This window comes from Gobius niger, assembly GCF_951799975.1.
Source record: "Gobius niger genome assembly, chromosome: 21".
Lineage (NCBI taxonomy): Eukaryota > Metazoa > Chordata > Actinopteri > Gobiiformes > Gobiidae > Gobius > Gobius niger.
In genome coordinates, this window is record NC_136872.1 from 9079196 (window position 1) to 9096902 (window position 17707).

Genomic DNA, 17707 nt, shown 5'->3' on the forward strand with positions numbered 1-17707 from the left:
ACTTCATGTACATTATGCTTTAATAAAAATGTGAAAATAGTTTACACATGTACAACAACTGGCAACATAATTTTTACACATCATACAAATACATTATGTAGCAGCATATGTTTTAATACTGTTGGGTTTCTATGAAAAAATACAGCTTTATTTTACAAGAGTTTTTGCTTTACTTTAGCAGAGGTGAATGAACAGGTGTGTAAGTATTGTACAAAATGTCCTAGAAAGACTTCACAGAGAGCGGAGAGGATACTTTAGAAGTGATAGTATCCTGATTTTCTTTTTCTGCAAAAGAAAAAGAGGAATAAAGGTGAATTCGGGTTTTCAGAAAGCCTGGTATTGGTTTCTGTTCCTTTAAGTTACGTGAGAATGCTATTCTTTAGTTGTACAACTCCCTGCAAGATGTAATTTTCATCAACTATGAGAAATGAGTGTCTATTCCAGTCCAAAATAGAAACTAAAACTAAGTGTCTTGCTGAGAAAGGTTAATGTCTATGTTGACTCCCACTGCTGCCAGTTATGTGCACTTAGCCGGAACTGCAAAAGTCCCCCTGACTCCTCCTCATGCACAGGGACAGAGCAGCGGTATCTTATCCATGTTCTTTTTTTTAAACAATTTATTTGCTGGTCCTTTTCCCTGTTGTGTAATTACCTGGAGCAGTCATGTCCGCTCCACCCTGGGCTGCAGTGGCACCTGTTTGGCCTGATGCACCTGCCTCCGTTCAAACATGGGGATGAGCACACCGCTGAAAGAGGACATGGAACATATCAGTTGGGGGGTGATGACGTGCAGGGAACCCTGGCACTTTGAGTTTCCTCTGTACTGAGGCTCTTACCAGTGTGACACCGCGTGCCTGTCCAACCCAAGGGACACTCGCACTGGTAGGGGGCCACACAGCGGCCTCCATTTAGGCAGGGCAGGATGCAAATGGCTTAGACAAAGTAAATAGAAAGTGAAATGAGGAATCATGTTCAGTAACTAATGCTGTAAGTTAGAGATCAGGACTATGTTTAAATACTTACGCTCCTCACAGAGTCGCCCCATCCACCCCTCAGGACACGAGCAGGTGTTGGGTCTCTGACAAAACCCTCCATTCTGGCACTGCAACCAACACACCGCTGAGGAGAAAACAGACACTTCAGCTTGACTGACAACAGGTTACTTTTCCATAAATAGACAATGATTTCACCATCGAGAGGAACAAAGAAAGCCACGGGTTAAATTTCATTTCCCAGAACACGGTCTGAACGTCAGAAAGCTTTCGGGACTAGAGTTATTGAGACGAAGTGTTGAGAGTAACAGCGTGAGCTGATAAGGCAAGGCAGGATAAGTTTGTCAATAGATACTGTAGTCATTTAAAGGGAACCAGCTTCCCTTTAAAACACACTTGCAGCATTTTGACTACAGTCATCCACAGAAAAGTTAATTTGCATTTACATTAGAGGTTAAAATGACAAACATATATTTTCTTTAATTTGATTCAAAAGACAACAGCACAACCAGGCAAATGTGTTTAGAATATCTTGCAACGAAGCAAGCAGACAGTAGCAGAGGATTAGAGGAGACGGGCAGGAAACGCAAGCCTTGCCCAGGAAGACGAAGTCCATTGATGGAGCCAGGGGTCTCTCTCTACCTCTGCATGTTGGAGGGGGCGTCCAGGTGCCGTTCTCCAGACACCTGCTCCGGCCGATGCCCTCCATGGTGTAGCCCCCAAAGCACGAATACACTGCCACATCCCCGAACTGGAAGACTGCCCCCCGCACCACCCCATTGGCCACATGGAGAGGGGGGCCACAGGACACCCCTGCACAACAGCCCAGATGGAGTACTGAGGTTACTTCTGTGTTTCAGTACAGGAAATGTTTGTTGATACTGGAATTGATCATGTATAATATTATAGAAACTCCATCCACTTCACCATTTGAGAGCAGGAGCCATGTTTTTTTTAGTATTAACTGAGACAATTTCTCAGAGTGAGGCCCGCTAGTCTATGTTGAACATGCAAAGAAAAAAAGGGCTCAGAGATGCAAACCATGAGTCATGGCAACATAGGTTACTCTTATTATGTTTGAATAATTACGTAGCACAAGCGAGTGAAAGAAACATCAGAGGAGCGTGTGACAAAGGTTGCCATAGTAGCCCAAGAGCTGCCCATAATTAGGCTAGAATACATGACACCATGTTTGAAAGCACCTGGTTTGTTAGGATAAAAAGACAGACAAAGGAGAGTAATTGAAATGAGCTTCTGTGCTTGCAGAAATACTGGAAACATGCCAGACAAGACATCCGCTTCACGCAGCCCTGTGCTACACAAATGCTCTGCAAAGTGTCCCGACTGCAAAGGCTATTCACCTTATTCCGTCCCGCCCACTTTTGCTTCTTTTTGCCACGGAGCGGCACTTCTGTAGTATTCACCATTTCGGTAGAGTGTGAAGTCCGTTCATTAGGCAGAGAACAAAGGGAAATGTTCGGCGCTAAAATCTGATGTTTAGTAGATTTGATTTGTGTAAAATGTTCATTTGCACAAATAGGTCAACACTGCACTTTCTCTGCACGGCCTGTAAACAGCTTTGTGTTCAAGGTTCAAGGTTCAAGGTTCAACTTTATTAATGTCCCAAAGGAAATTGTAACTATATGTTCGTATAGTAATTGATTATATCTTGACTTCTCCAGTCTTATCTAAACTAATAGGGGTGAAGGGGCGGGCACAATTCATGGCGGCACCCACACAAACTTCCGGAATTAGGTGAATATCCCAAGTAAAACATTTATAAACATTTATCCACACAGTACTTACTCTCACAGGCAGAGCTGATGGGGCTCCAGCTCTGGTCTGGTCTACAGGTGACAGTGCCACTGCCTTTGACCTGTTGACCTTTAGGACAGGAGACCCGCACCGACTGGCCAACATAAAACTCCTGCCTAGAACCATTGTTTGTAATGGGCTGCCTCCAGCCTGGGGGAGCCTGGCAAGGTTTAGCTGTGGTAAATAATGGATCAAATATGAATGCAGCCAGCACAGACAGGAGAGAGAGGCCTGATACAAGTTTTCCAAATCACATAGGCCTACTGTAAATGACACATCCTTTTTTGGATAACAATGAGTGGGAATATGTGATTCAAACTCAAAAGGAAATGAGAAGTAAACCATAAACTCCTCCCTTGTTTTAAAGGGAACAGTTACAGCAAACGATTGCAGCAATAGACAGAGACCACAGTATGTGTCAACCATGCTCATAGATACAGTAAAACGTTCTCACGTTGACAGGTGGGAAAACTGGAGCTCCATGTGTTTCCTCCCATACAGACCACCAGTGTTTCCCCCATCAGGGAGTAGCCTTTATCACACTGAAACTCCACAGCACGGCCCGCGTTCAAGTTGTGTTCTTGCACTTTGCCGTGGGGAATCTGTTTGGGACTGAGGCAGCCTTTGGCAGCTGACACAAAGAAATGAATTAGCCATAAAAAGTGTTTATGGTTAAGTTTGTTCTCAAACTGAATACCTTCACATGTGGGCGCAGACTGGCTCCAAGTACCATTAGCGAGGCAGGTCAGAGTTTTTGAACCTACAAGTTGTAGGCCGGAATTGCAATGATAAGTGGCATTGTGTAGAAATGTCTCTCCGGTTGTGTGGACATAGGCGTTTGTCACAGTGGGAGGAGGTCCACATTTTTGTGCTGCAGGAGAGCACAAAATAAACACAATCTATATTTTAACCATGATCCAGTCCAGCAGGTTTAAACAAGAGTTAGACCTGGTTTGCTCAGGCTACAACATTCTATACATTGTTCTGAAGGAGTGTTCCTGAAGTTGCTGATCTACCCATAGATCTAGACCTCTATGTTCATGAAATGTGAGGTCAATATAGAGAATAAGAAAATGGTGTGTCTGAAGTAAAGCATGTAAACAAACCTACCAACACACAGTGGCTGGGTGCCACTCCAGGTTTGGTCTCCTCTACAGGTCTGGATGGCATCACCCTGTTAAGACAACATGTGTCTTTACATATTACAATGATCAGAATACTATTTTATCAGATACTGAATAAGTATATGTTCTATAGATACTGAATGAGCCACTTTGTGATGGTTAAAAGCTTTGGCTGTGGACACAGTGTGTGATGTAATGCTGCAGACGTGCACAGGAAAAGGCAGGGCCTGAATGTATCAGTAACCCGCAGTGACTCAGCTCTTAACGGAGCGTCTGTTCGATCCAGTGCTGAGGAGAAATCACGTGACTCTGTAATCTGATCCCTGCACTTAAGGCCAGTTTCAAAGTCTGCTGTGAAACAGAATTCTTTTTTACTGCAATAACCGTGAATGTAAAGAATGGGTGTCCTTAGAAAAATGAAAAATTATATGAATAAATGAGGTCGCTGTAACATAAATGCTTCATTTTTTATGTCTGTCACTGGCCAGTGCTGTGTAGCACCAAGAACAGCTTTGTTTTATCACTAGTAAATATAAGTCATCAATGTAATCATATTGAAAATGAAGTACAAAGAATAAAATTATTCTTCAAATATTTTTGAACCTCTATTATTAATCTATTTCAGAAGTTGCCAGGAAGAAATACCTTTATTTCAAATCCAGGAAGACAAGAATACTTGACAAATTCTCCATAGTTGAAGCTGTCTCCCTCAGTCACTCCGTGGACAAGTGGAGATGGTTTGGGACATACCACAGGTTCACAAGATACAGAAGTGATGCTTGGAGTCCAGATTCCACCCAGCTATAAAAAATAAACACACATGCCATCATTTCTACAGTGAAAAACAAAAACTTCAAAAAGTTAGCGTTCCCACCTGACACTCTGTTCGCGCTGATCCCTGCAGGTAGAAACCGGTAGAGCACGACAATGAAGCTGTGGCTCCAACAGGAGTGAGCATCTTCCCAGTAACAATCAAATTAGGAACAGTGTCGTTACCAGGGAGAGGACAAGGGGAGGGGCTACACCGAACACTGTGTTTGGACCAGGTGCCATCACTCAAGCAGGTTATAGAGGAGGTCTGTGATGCCAGCTCATATCCATCTTTGCAGCTAAAGAAGAATACCATTTACACGAGGCAGACAAAGTTTCACTTATGTTATGTTGTTATTTACCTGTACGTGACTTGGCTTGAAAATGTGTAATTGTCTCCCACAGTGTGAGCATGTTCCACGTCTGGAGGTTTCTCACAGCTCACTGGCTCACAGCTGAGTCTGGACTCTCCCCATCTGCCCTCTCTTCCACACGATATCTGGGGGTAGCCCTTCATGTGGTACCCAGGGCGACACTTGAAGATGACAGTGTCTGGAAAGGAGCCACTTCTGCCCTGAAGGACAGCGTTGGGAACTGCGGGAGGGGCGAGGCTGCACCTGCCACGGCTACACAGAGGCACCCCGGGGCTCCAGACTCCTCCTCTCTCACACACAGCCTGAGAGGGGCCCAGCAGCTTATAGCCTTCGTCACACTGAAAGTGGACACGGGCTCCACAAGCACGGTCACGGCCCAGAACAACTCCATATTTAAGGATCGGTAGATTGCAGAGGCAGGGTTGGCACCGAGGCACGCTCCCCAACCAAAATCCCTGAGCAGAGCAGTGTAGGATGGGATCACCCACCACTTCATAGCCTTCAAAACAGACATACTCTACAACATCATGGTAGTTGAAACTGGAACCGTTGACAAAGCCATGACTGATGTCCTCAGGAGGGTCACAGCTGATGATGTCACAGCGAGGAGCGGGTTGATCCCAGAGTCCGTTGGACTGGCAGAGGCGAGTCGAAGCTCCTATCAGTGTGTATCCTTCGTCACACTCATATCTCACTTTACTGTTGAAGGTGAGGTCAGAGCCCAGCAGACGGCCATGGTCCACAGCAGGAGGGGGCTCACACAGAGCAGGGACACATGCGGGCACTCCATGACTCCAGGTGCCATCCTCCTGACAAACACTGACTGATTCACCCTTTAACATGAAGCCAGTGGGACACTTCAGCTGGACCTCACGACTGTAAGTGAATTCATCTCCTCTATAGGATACATCCACAGGAATGTTTGGAGGGCCACAAGAGACTGGTTCACAATAAGGCTTTGGCTTGTCCCACTTTCGATCGGCTCGACAGGTGACTGTGGCTGCACCTTTGAGCAGAAAGCCGGGATGACACTCATAATGCAGAGCCTGAGGAAACACAAACCCTGATCCACGGACTGTGCCATTTCTAACCGGTCCAGGGTCTGGGCAGGACACTGGCCGACATATCGGGGCATCACTGGTCCAGAGCGGCCCAGAAACACAGTGCCGCATGGACTCTCCCTCCAGCTCATAGCCCTCCTCACAGAAGTACCAGGCCATGCTGCCCACAGAGGTGTCAGTCACGTTCACCCCACCGTGCTCTGGGCTGGAGGGGCTCTCACACTCTGCCGGGACGCACAGTGGAGCAGTGCCATTCCAGCCACCGTTCTCCTCACACACCAGTCGAGTGCTGCTGGTGAGGTCGTAACCCTTCAGGCAGCGGTACTCTATCACAGTCCCCTGGAGGAAGCTCAAGTCTGTGGGGGAAGAGAACGTGTCTGTTTCAGTCACTCGCACATATTCCCCAAAGTCGATGTGAGGAGGGAGACCGCAGTCAGATGGCACACAAACAGGCACTGAGCTGGACCACCCAGACTCCTCACACGTCAGGTGGTCCTGTCCGACCAACTGAAACCCAGGGAAACAGCTGTAGAAGATAGTGACCCCAAACGTGTGCTCCTGGCCTTCCACAAAACCGTTTTCAATGGCTTGGGGAGAAGAGCAGGATATTTGCATGCAGCTAGGGGGCGCTTCATCCCACTCCCCCGAAGTCAAGCATTTCAGAGTCTCTGGGCCTTGCAGGCGGTAACCTCGACGACAGGAATAGGTGGCACTGTGACCAAACTGTAGTTTTGTAAACGCTAATCTTCCATTTGCAATCTGTTTAGGGGCTGTGCATTCAACTGGCCGACAGGAAGGGACTCCTCCTATCCACAGTCCTTTATCTCCACAGAGTACCGTAGAGTTTCCCACCAAATGAAATCCGCTCTTACAGCTGTATAGAGCCTTACTGAGGTACATCAGACCCTGCACGTCCACAATGCCATTGGGGATCTCTGCAGGCTGAGGACACTCCATAGGAACACACTCGGGGTACGGGATGCTCCACTGCCCACTGGCCTGACAGGAGACAGACTTCTCTCTCTTTAATGTAAAGCCATCCATGCACAAATAGTCCACCACTGATCCAAAAGGAAAGCGTCTCAAAGGTGAAGACGGCCCACCAAAGGACACTGCAGGAGGATGGCCACAGAAGACCTTTTTACACACTGGGAACGTGTCGTTCCACTCTTGAGAAGGGGTGCAGCGTAGAATGTGAGCCCCCTCCAGACTGTAGCCTTCCTCACAGGACAACTGCACTGTCCCAGTCTCTGGGTCCAGCCCAGTCAACACCAGGTGGTTCTCCTCCAGCGGCGGCTCAGGGCACTGCACTGGTGAGCACCGGGGCCTCTTAGTTTTATCCCACCGGCCGTACTTCAGGCAGGTCCAGATGGCATCCCCGATCAGCTCGTAGCCCTCGTCACAGACATACTCCACTTTACGCCCCACTTGGAACTCCGATCCTTTGTAGTGTCCATGGACTATGTCAGGAGGAGGGTCGCAGGTCAAAAGGACACACGTGGGAGGGTCATTGTTAGACCACTGATGGTTAGCTTGGCAGACCCGGTCCGGCCGCCCCACCATTCTGTAGCCCGCATTACAGGCGTAGGTCACTTTGTTGTTGAAGGTAAATCTCCCTCTGGCCTGGAAAGACATGAAATGGACCCTTATAATTTGAATATGTTTACACATTTGTTTATGTAAAGCAGCCTACCTGTATGTACCCATTCTTTAACAGGGGAGGTGTGGAGCAGGACACGGGCACACATGTGGGTAAAAGTCCTCCCCACTCTCCATTTGCTTTACATGTCCTCCTCTTCTCCCCTCGAATCATAAAACCCTTATCACAGCTGTAGGCGACCACAGCTCCAAAACTGTAATTATAACCAATCACGTAGCCTCGATCGATGCTCTCGGGCTTGGAGCACCTCACGGGCACACAGCTGACGTCATATGGTGAGGGCTCCCACTCGCCGCCCATCAGGCATCTCAGCGTAGCAGCGGCGCTCAGCACAAAGCCCTCCGCACATTTGTAGCTCACTTCACTGTTGCTGCTGTATTTGGGTTTGTTGGATGAATCTAAAATAGCGTGCGGCAGGGCAGGAGGCCGTAAGCAGAAATTTGCTATGCACCGAGGGTCATCCATTCCATCGGGGGGCGCCCACACCCCCTGAGCGTTACAGATCATTTTGGAGTTGTTGCTGGCGGTGTATCCATCAGTGCAGTAGTAGTTGGCGGTGTCTCCAAAGAGCTGATGGCTCTCGTACGGCTCTGCGTGCTCTATGGCAGGAGGGGGTCCACAGGAGCGGGGCACACACTGAGCAGAAGTGTCACTCCACTGTCCAGAGGCGAGACACTCTCTGCTCTCAGCACCAATCAGGGTGTATCTACAACAAATAAACATGGCATATATTTAATTTGATTTCACTACTATATTTACATCTCTCCTCAAAACCCTTAAATGTAGTGGTTGTGTCGTCAGTGGCATTTGTAAGTATATTCATACAAAAAAATATATTCAGACATTTGCACCAAGATGCTTGATGATCACGAAATATATTACTTTTGAGACCTCCGTTTGTTTGCATTCAAACATTTTATTTACTTTAAAGTATCCAGTAGTAACTAATGTGAACATTAAATTTACATAGACATTTTGTAATGAAGGCAGTATTTACCCTTCCTTGCAGACATAGAACACCTTGTTGCCCTGTTCAAAGTTTTCTCCAATTGTCTCAGCGTCTGTTAAAGCAGGCGGTTCGCCACACATGATGCTCACACAGCGAGGGACGGGTCGGCGCCATTCTCCCGACGCTTCACAAACCATCTCCAATGAGCCCTGTGGTCTTTGCAAGAACATTACACTTAAGAGTAACGCACAACAGCAACACACTGGCGGCTCTTTCATACCTGTAGCCCTCCAAACAGCGGTATGTGACTGTGGACATGAACGTGTTGGAGCTCAGGGTATAGTCTGCATTTGAAACAGTTGGCGGCCCACCACACATGATCGGGTGACAAATGGGTGGAGTCCCACTCCAAGTTTGGGTCGCAAGACACTTGAACTCGTAGGGAATCTGAGGGAAATGGCCCTCTTTACAACTAAATAAAAATGCAAAAATTGGAGCATTTAATTTTCAATATTAAAATGATTTAATTTTTCATTACATTTTAGAAATGTGAGACACTAATACCTGAAAGTCACCTTGCTTCCATAGGTGAAGTTATTCCCCATCATAACGGAGTTTTCTGGTACAGTTGGTGTTGGGCAGGAAAGAGCTACAGGCACAAAAACAGATTTTGGTCAATTACATTGAAGATGAATGAAGGAAGGTTTATTGACAAAATAAAACATGTACTAATGAAGGAGATTCAAAGAGGACAACAGTTCCCTCTAGTGGTGAAATTACCAACTTGAACTGAAATGAAAGATTGCTGCAGTAACGTAACTACCTCTGCAGTACGGGAGAGTGTCATCCCAGTCTCCAGTTTCCAGACACTCAAGGCGAGCGGCCCCCATCAGCTCATATCCACGATCACAGCCAAACAGGATCTCACTGCCCATCAGGAAGTTACTGCCATCTCTGTGGCCATTTTCTGGAGCACCTGGGTCTTTACATTTAACTGGCTCTAATTAAAAAGAAACAAACACTAATTTACTAAATGACTTCTAACTTGAATTGATTTACACATTTTCTTTAACAAATGATTTAGTTACTTGCCGGTACAGTTCTTGCCATCCCCACTGTATGGATGGATACAGGTGCAGGTGTAGGAGCCATCTGTGTTTTGACATCGGGAATGCTCATCACAGTCAGAGCCCAGAGCACACTCATCCACATCTTTGAAACAATAAACTTAAATATAACCAAACCTTTATAACCAAATGTCATAAACATTATTTTTAACAGGTACCAAGACACGCAGGCGGATTTCCTCCCCATTTGCCACTGTTTGTGCAGTGCACCTTTGCATCGCCCAAAAGGTAAAATCCAATATTACATTGATACATGACAGAGCTGCCAGCATGGAAGTCTGTCCCCTGGAACAGCCCATTCTCCAGAGGGCGGGGAGGTCCACAAGAAACACCTATTTATACACAGAACAATGTGAAGGGTTTCCCTTTCCCATGTTGCACTCATAAAAACACAGACTTACGTTGACATGTGGGCACAGGATGGCTCCACTCGCCTTTGTTTTGGCACTGCAGCACTGGCTCCCCCACCAGGTAGAAGCCGGGATCACACGACAGCTGAACCTGAGCCCCAGGACTTAACTCCACAGTGGAAACATGAAGGTGAGGCATAGCATTCTCCAACTTGGGACAATCTGAAAAAAGTGAAATGTTATAGTAACAGTGATATGGAGCTGATCTATATTCAGCTCAGAATAAACAAAACTGTTTTACCAGCACAGAAAATGCTGTTCTGGTTCACTTTGACACGCCCCATCACGCCGTTTAGGAAGTCTGGCCAGGCCAGTACATTCCCTCTGTGAGTAATAAGGGAGGCTGGGCAGCTGCTGGACAGGACCTTAATCTAAAAAAACATGTACATAACAGTATTTTCAATATACTTAGTTTGTTAGCGTTAGATCATACAGATGTAGAGTATGAGCACAATGTAAAAAGTTAAGTAAAAGAGGAACCTGCTGTGGTGTTAAAACTCTGTCCCAGATGTTGAGCTGACTAATGGATCCAACAAAAGACTCCACAGGGTTAAAGCCGTCCCCCCGTTGGTCCTGGTCCTGGCCTAACACCAGCGCCCCGCCACCTACAGTGTTCACATGTAAATACCTAATCCAAAGAAACTGCAAACATATCCAGGTTGAAAATGACACTAAACCTGGGATAGTGGTCCCCACAGAGAGGCCTTTGCCTCCATCTGAAGGTTTTCCATTGATGTAGATTCTCCAGTCCCCGTCCCAGCTCCTCCATGACACACCGATGTGGTACCACTGCCCAGTGTTCACAGCAGGGCAGTCAGTGATCCGCTCCTTTCCATTCACATACAGGACCCACCTGAACCGGAGGAAAATACATGCTTGCTTTAAGTATTTCATATGTGGAGTGATTCCATCTAACAAAAACACTGACCCATTGTAGTCTATGAGCAGAAATGCATTGTCACTGCCTTCCACAGCGTACGAGACGGGAGTGCCGTAGTTGGTCGTGTCTGATGATTTCATCCAAAAAGTGCATGTGATCTCCGTCAGCGATGGCATGACACCGTCCATCATCACATACCCATGGATGCCAGAAACCTCAAAGTCAAGGTTGAAGGCAGATGACATCTCTGAAAACACGTTAACAGTAAATATATGATATGCTGCGTTCAATCTTTGTCTATAGACCTAATTATCAAACAAAGCTGCACTGCTATACACACTCTCCACCTCATCGGACTGTCCTACATATAGTACCTGTCTCACACCTGGTTCCGTTGAACCCAGGGAGACAGCGGCAGGTGAAGGAGCCCAGGCCGTCAAAGCAGTTGGCCCCATTTAAACAGGGGTTTGGGTCACACTCATTCACATCCACTTCACAGAGTCTCCCCATGTAGCCCTCCACACACTGACACCTGAGGAAAGCACACAGATGTCACCATGTCAGCCTTAACCCGTTATTTTATCCATAATATTACATTTATGACTGCTTTAAAGCAGCCTACATTAAACTCCAATTAACAAAGAGTAAAAAAAGCAATTATAAAATCACCTAAAGTTATTAACTGCGTCAAGGCAAGAGCCTCCATTGAGACATGGGGTGCTGTTACATTCATCAATGTTGATCTCACAGAGATCTCCTGAAAAGCCCACAGCACAACTGCATGTGTAGCCTCCAGTCAGGTCTTCACAGACACCTTCATTCAGACAAGGGTTTGAGAGGCATTCATCGATTTCCAGTTCACAACGAGACCCTGTTTGAAAATTGATAAGGTATGATTATATTCTTTACATAAGAAGTTAGTCAGACATAGTAAAATCCCATTGACAAACCTGTGAAGCCACCAACACAGCTACAAGAGAATCTGTTGACCTCATCCACACAGATTCCATCGTTTAGACAGGGAGAGGACGAACACTCGTTCACTTCAGCTTCACATAAAGATCCTAAAACACAAAGGGTTTTTCACATGCTCCAATTGTTAGAGCAATTTAGAGCCTATACTACTCAGCTTATTGACGTGCAAATAGCTTACCTAAAAACCCAGCCTGGCACTGGCACTGAAAGTCTCCCAGTCCATCTTTACACAGTGCTCCATTTTGACAGGGAGCGGAGTCACATTCATCAATGTCCACCTCACATTTAGCGCCTGAGAGACAAATATCAAAGACACAAGGCAATGGTTTTCAGCGCAACGCCACTTGTAACACAACAGTGCTGCTAGTCACCAACGAGAAATAATGCTTCCACTCACACCTGATATTCACACTCATTTTCAGTTCGATTTATGGCGGATTATAAAATGACATGTTGCTTCAAAGTTAGACTGCCCACCTGTGAACCCTGGCATACAGGTGCAGACGTATCCGGCTCCGATTTCTTCACATGTCCCTTTATTCTGGCAGGGATTCAGGAAGCATTCATGGAAAACCTGCAGAAACATCAAACGGAGTACAGTAATTATGCAGCACGACGACAAACTGCATAGCCTCATGTATCTAAATAGAAGTGTACCTGACTGCTGGCTTGGTAATCCTCCACCACCTCCACTACCGGAGCAGCCGTCACACTCTCCTCCTTTGGAAGAAAACTTGAGCTAAAGCCTGACAATGACACCCAAATAAAATACATACAATAGAAGAAGGGGCACGCTGACAAACAGAAAGAAGATCCATTGCTTTTATATTGTATTATTTATGAACCTATCATTAAAAGCCCGACAGATAGAGACTCTTTGTAGACTAAACTTACTAGAGCAATGCTGGATGGTAGTAGTTCCAGTGTTGGTGGTAGTGCCGTAAAAGGGGCAGGACAGGCAGTATGAGCGTCCATGGTCAGGCTGATAGTAATCTCTCGGGCACGGATAACAGGGGACTAAGCCAGTCCGGGAGAAATGACCAGGTGAACAAGGAACTGTTCAGGGGAAAAGGCACAAAAAGAGTTAAAGAAAGTAGGAACGCAACGTAGATGAATGACAGGTCATCACTCAAGAGTGTCTTTGTTGGTTGGAAAATATAATACATGAGCTCACTGTCTGCATTTTTTAATAGGTCTGGTGTTATTTTTTCCTCTTAAGGTGGTTAGTAACGTTTTTACAGAGGTACAATGTAATTCTGCATGTCTCGCTGTCGAAAATGTCCTAGTTCTTGAATCACCTCCGCATTCAATCTGGTCCACTGATCCCCTGGTCACAGTGGAGGTCTTGTCAGGGCAGACGAGACACTCTCTGGCACCATAGCCGGGCTGGAAGTGTCCCAGCGGACATGATTCACAAATCTCCAGTCCGTTTAAGGAGTGACTACCAGGTTTACACTGTCCTGAAGGAACAAAACCGGACAAAGCATTGTAGCATGTGACTATTACTGTGTTACAGAAACAGTTACAGGTTGTCCAGTGCTCGTACCTTTGCATTCATTCTTGTTGCGAGAATGGAGATAAGCTGTAGACGTTTCTTCAGGGCAGGACTTGCACTCCAGCTGGCCTTCTTCGTCTTGGTACGATCCCAGCCAGCAACTCTCACATTCGTTGTATTCAAGGGAGAAGTAGGTACCCACTGGACACTGGACTGAAACAGATCAATGACGGACATTAGTCAAGTAGAGTATAGCCCTATGAAAACCTAAAAATAAATAATAAATACTAACCACACATTCTGCCTCTGAGAACTGAACCAGGCCGACAGAAAAGAGAAGCTCTCCTGCTCTCCAGGGATTTAGGGTCAGCTACAATCATCTGAGACGACAAATGGAAGCTGGACAGTTGCTGCTTGGCCAGAGTTCGCTTCAGCCGATTGGTGAGTTGTTCCAGAGTGCGCAGCAGCCTTTTTTGATTGGCCACCTCCGTGGAATCATTCCTTGACAGAGGCAAAGGAATGCTTGCTGGGAAAATTGGCTTAGATTAGTATAAAAAATATATTTGAGCATTAAGCATCCATGTGCATTGATAAGAACATCATGCATACTTTACCTGTGATGTTAAAGAATATCTGAATCTTCTGGTCTCGTGTGGGCCCCCTGATCCTCCGGTGCCTCTTGGTTCGATGGCGGGTCGGTACACTACTGCTTTGACCTTGGTTTGGGAGCTGTCTGGTGCCTGGAGCAAAGCCTGACTCAAAGTAGGAATAATCTTGGGTTCCCTGTGGGCCCCACCCTCCTGGAGCTTCGAGAGACAGAGTTATGTTAGAAGATAAATTCACTATAGGACAAGATTGCATTTCTTCAGAGGGTGAATACTAACCAATTGAAAAGCCATTCTCATAGTCATAATTGTACTCCAGACAGTTTCCCTGTGACATCACTTCCAGCTTACAGGTGACGTCATCACTGCTGCAGATGTTTGGGAGCTACAGAGGAAAAGCAGCAGGTTAATGGATAAGGATTGGAGTGCTGGATCCTAAGCTAACAGGAGACAGGTCCTACCAAGCTTTCCAGTTTAGTGTTGAACTCCCCGGCAAATAACCTGACCAGGTCCAGGTCATCACAGCGAGTTGCTTTGAACAACATCTCGAACGGCTTAAATCCATTGTTTGCAACACGGTTCACTGCAGTCAAACAGAGTCTTTCAGAGCCAGAAAACATAGTTTGTTTTGAATGATAAAAGCCATCGTTACCTGAGCAGTCTGGCCTGTCAGAGGAGGAGGGTGGCTCCCAGACTCCATTGTTGGCACAAAAGTACGAGTGCACTGCAGCCTGAGTGAGGCTGTAGCCATCTTTACAGTGAAGAGTACAGTTCACCCCCTTCTCTTCTTCAGAACACACAAACTCCCCATTCACTGGCACGTACGGCTGGTCACACGTCGTCCCTAAACGAATATTCATATTTATAACAAGCCTCTTTAACTGAACTTTCATGTCAAATCAGTAATACACTAAAGGGTTTAATGCACAGACCTTGCACAGTTACAGTGAGGTTGCAAGTGCGACTGTTTCCTGCAGCATCAGAGGCAGTATACTGAACCAGAGTTTCTCCAACAGGAAATAAGGAGCCGGGAGGATGGGAACTCTTCACCGTTAAACGACCAGCTGTAGAAAGAAAAAATATATAACTCTTCATATTTAATATTCTGTGTTCAAAACATGTACATGCTGTTTAGTAACAATGAAAAGTCTATGTTCAACTGTTAATAAAACATCAACATGTTTCAGTTGAGCCACATCATGAGGACTTGTGTCAAAGTGAAGAAGGATCCTACAGAGGGCAGTCTTGTAGCACAATCCTGACTGTGAGTCATCTCAGTAAACCATCCACGTTATGTTAAACAACAGGTACTTACACCCAGGTAAGTCTGGATATTTGGGAAAAGAAAAAAAAAACAGTCTGTGTCTACCCTTTACTTTGCCAGAATAGAGAGCATTTAAATAAGCATAAAAGAGCACGGGCACAGACGTAATATACACTATAGAGTATTGTATATTGTACGAATGTGACTCACACATGAATGTTGGATGCAGATGGTGGGAAGTTTCTGCATAAAAGGTGAAAGTGGGAAAGTTGACTGATCTTGACTGAACTGATGTTTCATTTGGTTCCGATTCCCACTTTAACACATAGTAACAGTAGCAGCATCATTCCAGAGGGTCTGACAAACGTCTGGCCTAAGGAGTCTGGTGTCTACTATACAGTGTTTATGTGCATCAGGACTGGTCTATATATAGCCCTGGCATCAGGGTGTGGGCCTGGAAAAACAAAACACTGACGTCGAAGAGCGTTGGGCTGACGTGCTGTGGCCCAGAGCAGCCACAGGACTCTGTTATTACAGAATGTGTGTGGGACAAGTGTGTGCACGAGTGTGTTTAACAGGGACGCACATCCAGACAGGTGGAGGACCTACATGTCAGGACCTGAGATTGATATGTGAACATTTGAGCTCGCGTTTAACTTGGTTTCTGTAACAATGCCCTGAACATGTGTCAGAATGCTTAAAAATATATGAGTAGTGTTTTCTGTGTGCCAGTGGGGCGCCAGAGCCAGTGAATTACATGGGTCGAGTTATGGTCTGGAGCCGAAGGAGTCTGGTTTGTTGTCTGTCACCACCGCTGCTGTTTGGGCAGAGCTGGGAGTGCCAGGAGAAAGTAGACCGGCCCTTGATATTTAGTCTATTTGAGTGAATTGCCTTGGTGCGCGTCTTTATACAGGACTGGTCTGCATCAACACAGCAGCAGCGCCGTACCAGGGTGGCCCTCGGATGAAGAGAGACTAATCAGTTGCTTATAAAATCCTAACAGCCAACATTTGTCTGTCACTCCCTTTTTCAGTGGCAACATTAGCAAGAAATTTAATGGATGAGGAGCGGGTGGGTGCGGTATGAATACACAGCCGCCCATAACATTGTAATAAAATATTCTTCACCATGAAAGACCTTGTTAAGAGTGATAGCTGAAACACAGTGGGCATTGCATCTCAACCAGGATGAAACAATTAACCAATATCCAATGTCTGGGTTTTACTTTGAGTCAAACACGCCGTAACATAAAGCAGACTTTTCCAGGGTCTCCGTGGAAAAGACGTATCATAAATGGAAAGAAGCAGGAGCAGCAGAAAGATCAAGCTCATCTCCATAATGGGCTGCCACCTGACACACGGCACATACCTGAGTTGTCGGAAAACTGCGGCACTTCCCAGGTCACGGCTGTCTCCACGTCTGAGGCGAGGACCGGGGGCGGCGACCTACACCTGTCGATCACCGGGGGCTCCCTATCTAAAGACGAGAGAGAAACAAAGCCTCATTTTACTGTGAGTTCAGGAAGTTTTGTGAAAATCGCTACTAACTACAGACTTTGTGATTTGTGGATGCAGCGAACGGCATGTCAGGGACGCTGGTTAAACACATGTCTCCAATAAAAACCTCAACGTTCCACCGCCATAATAACATATGGAAATGTTCACAGCTACCACGCTTGAGGTTTCCCCCCCCACCGACTGCTGTGATTATTGAGTGGCTGACATGGGACACCCCTGTTTCTCGCTCTTTACTGTAACCCCATTTGGCACCTGCTCAGGGGGAAGGGGCTGCTTATGTGTCAATTGGAGTTCAGAATGGCAAAAATGCTGCAGAAGGGTGGGGCAGCACGGATTCGGTGCAGCGCTGATGTGCAGTAAATCAGCTCTTACCAATAATAGTGACAGTAAAGGAGCAGTTTGCGTGATTCCCCGAGCGGTCAGTGGCGATGTAGGTAATGGTTTCTTTTCCAACGGGAAGCAGTTGTGGCGGAGTGTACACAGGCTTCACTTGTACAGACACCTAGATCAGGGAGCAATCAAACAACATAAAAAGTCAATTACTTTCTCTGTTAAAGGGATTTCAGGAAATACTATAGAGCCTTTCGCTGCTTACATCATCAGTGACATCAGCTAGAGACAGGAAGTGATCAAGAGAAATATGATTAAA

At 46.1% G+C, this 17707-nt stretch overlaps 1 protein-coding gene across 3 annotated transcripts in view; it reads right to left on the reverse strand.

Moving 5' to 3' along the window:
* Window positions 1–12: 12 nt before the first annotated feature.
* svep1 (sushi, von Willebrand factor type A, EGF and pentraxin domain containing 1) overlaps window positions 13–17707 on the reverse strand; it is a 39999-nt gene continuing 22304 nt past the window's right edge. The window contains exons 9-49 of one of the 3 annotated variants that reach the window (XM_079579735.1): window positions 17431–17560; window positions 16910–17017; window positions 15210–15341; window positions 14930–15121; window positions 14739–14860; window positions 14557–14662; window positions 14287–14478; window positions 13965–14198; window positions 13724–13885; window positions 13476–13637; window positions 13072–13233; window positions 12835–12923; window positions 12655–12751; window positions 12356–12469; window positions 12153–12266; window positions 11872–12073; window positions 11577–11734; window positions 11251–11449; window positions 11000–11175; window positions 10803–10927; window positions 10564–10693; window positions 10314–10484; window positions 10071–10244; window positions 9878–9997; window positions 9609–9785; window positions 9350–9434; window positions 9066–9257; window positions 8834–9001; window positions 7870–8542; window positions 5104–7799; window positions 4806–5040; window positions 4577–4732; window positions 3918–3981; window positions 3505–3678; window positions 3262–3438; window positions 2799–2981; window positions 1635–1805; window positions 1024–1119; window positions 837–932; window positions 653–746; window positions 13–285 (exon numbers count right to left, since the gene is read on the reverse strand). In XM_079579735.1, coding sequence (XP_079435861.1) covers window positions 255–285; window positions 653–746; window positions 837–932; window positions 1024–1119; window positions 1635–1805; window positions 2799–2981; window positions 3262–3438; window positions 3505–3678; window positions 3918–3981; window positions 4577–4732; window positions 4806–5040; window positions 5104–7799; window positions 7870–8542; window positions 8834–9001; window positions 9066–9257; window positions 9350–9434; window positions 9609–9785; window positions 9878–9997; window positions 10071–10244; window positions 10314–10484; window positions 10564–10693; window positions 10803–10927; window positions 11000–11175; window positions 11251–11449; window positions 11577–11734; window positions 11872–12073; window positions 12153–12266; window positions 12356–12469; window positions 12655–12751; window positions 12835–12923; window positions 13072–13233; window positions 13476–13637; window positions 13724–13885; window positions 13965–14198; window positions 14287–14478; window positions 14557–14662; window positions 14739–14860; window positions 14930–15121; window positions 15210–15341; window positions 16910–17017; window positions 17431–17560 — 9039 coding nt within the window. In that variant the 3' untranslated portion in view covers window positions 13–254. The remainder of the gene's footprint in view (window positions 286–652; window positions 747–836; window positions 933–1023; window positions 1120–1634; window positions 1806–2798; window positions 2982–3261; window positions 3439–3504; window positions 3679–3917; window positions 3982–4576; window positions 4733–4805; window positions 5041–5103; window positions 7800–7869; window positions 8543–8833; window positions 9002–9065; window positions 9258–9349; window positions 9435–9608; window positions 9786–9877; window positions 9998–10070; window positions 10245–10313; window positions 10485–10563; window positions 10694–10802; window positions 10928–10999; window positions 11176–11250; window positions 11450–11576; window positions 11735–11871; window positions 12074–12152; window positions 12267–12355; window positions 12470–12654; window positions 12752–12834; window positions 12924–13071; window positions 13234–13475; window positions 13638–13723; window positions 13886–13964; window positions 14199–14286; window positions 14479–14556; window positions 14663–14738; window positions 14861–14929; window positions 15122–15209; window positions 15342–16909; window positions 17018–17430; window positions 17561–17707) is intronic. The other 2 variants (XM_079579736.1, XM_079579737.1) reach the window with 2 other exon arrangements.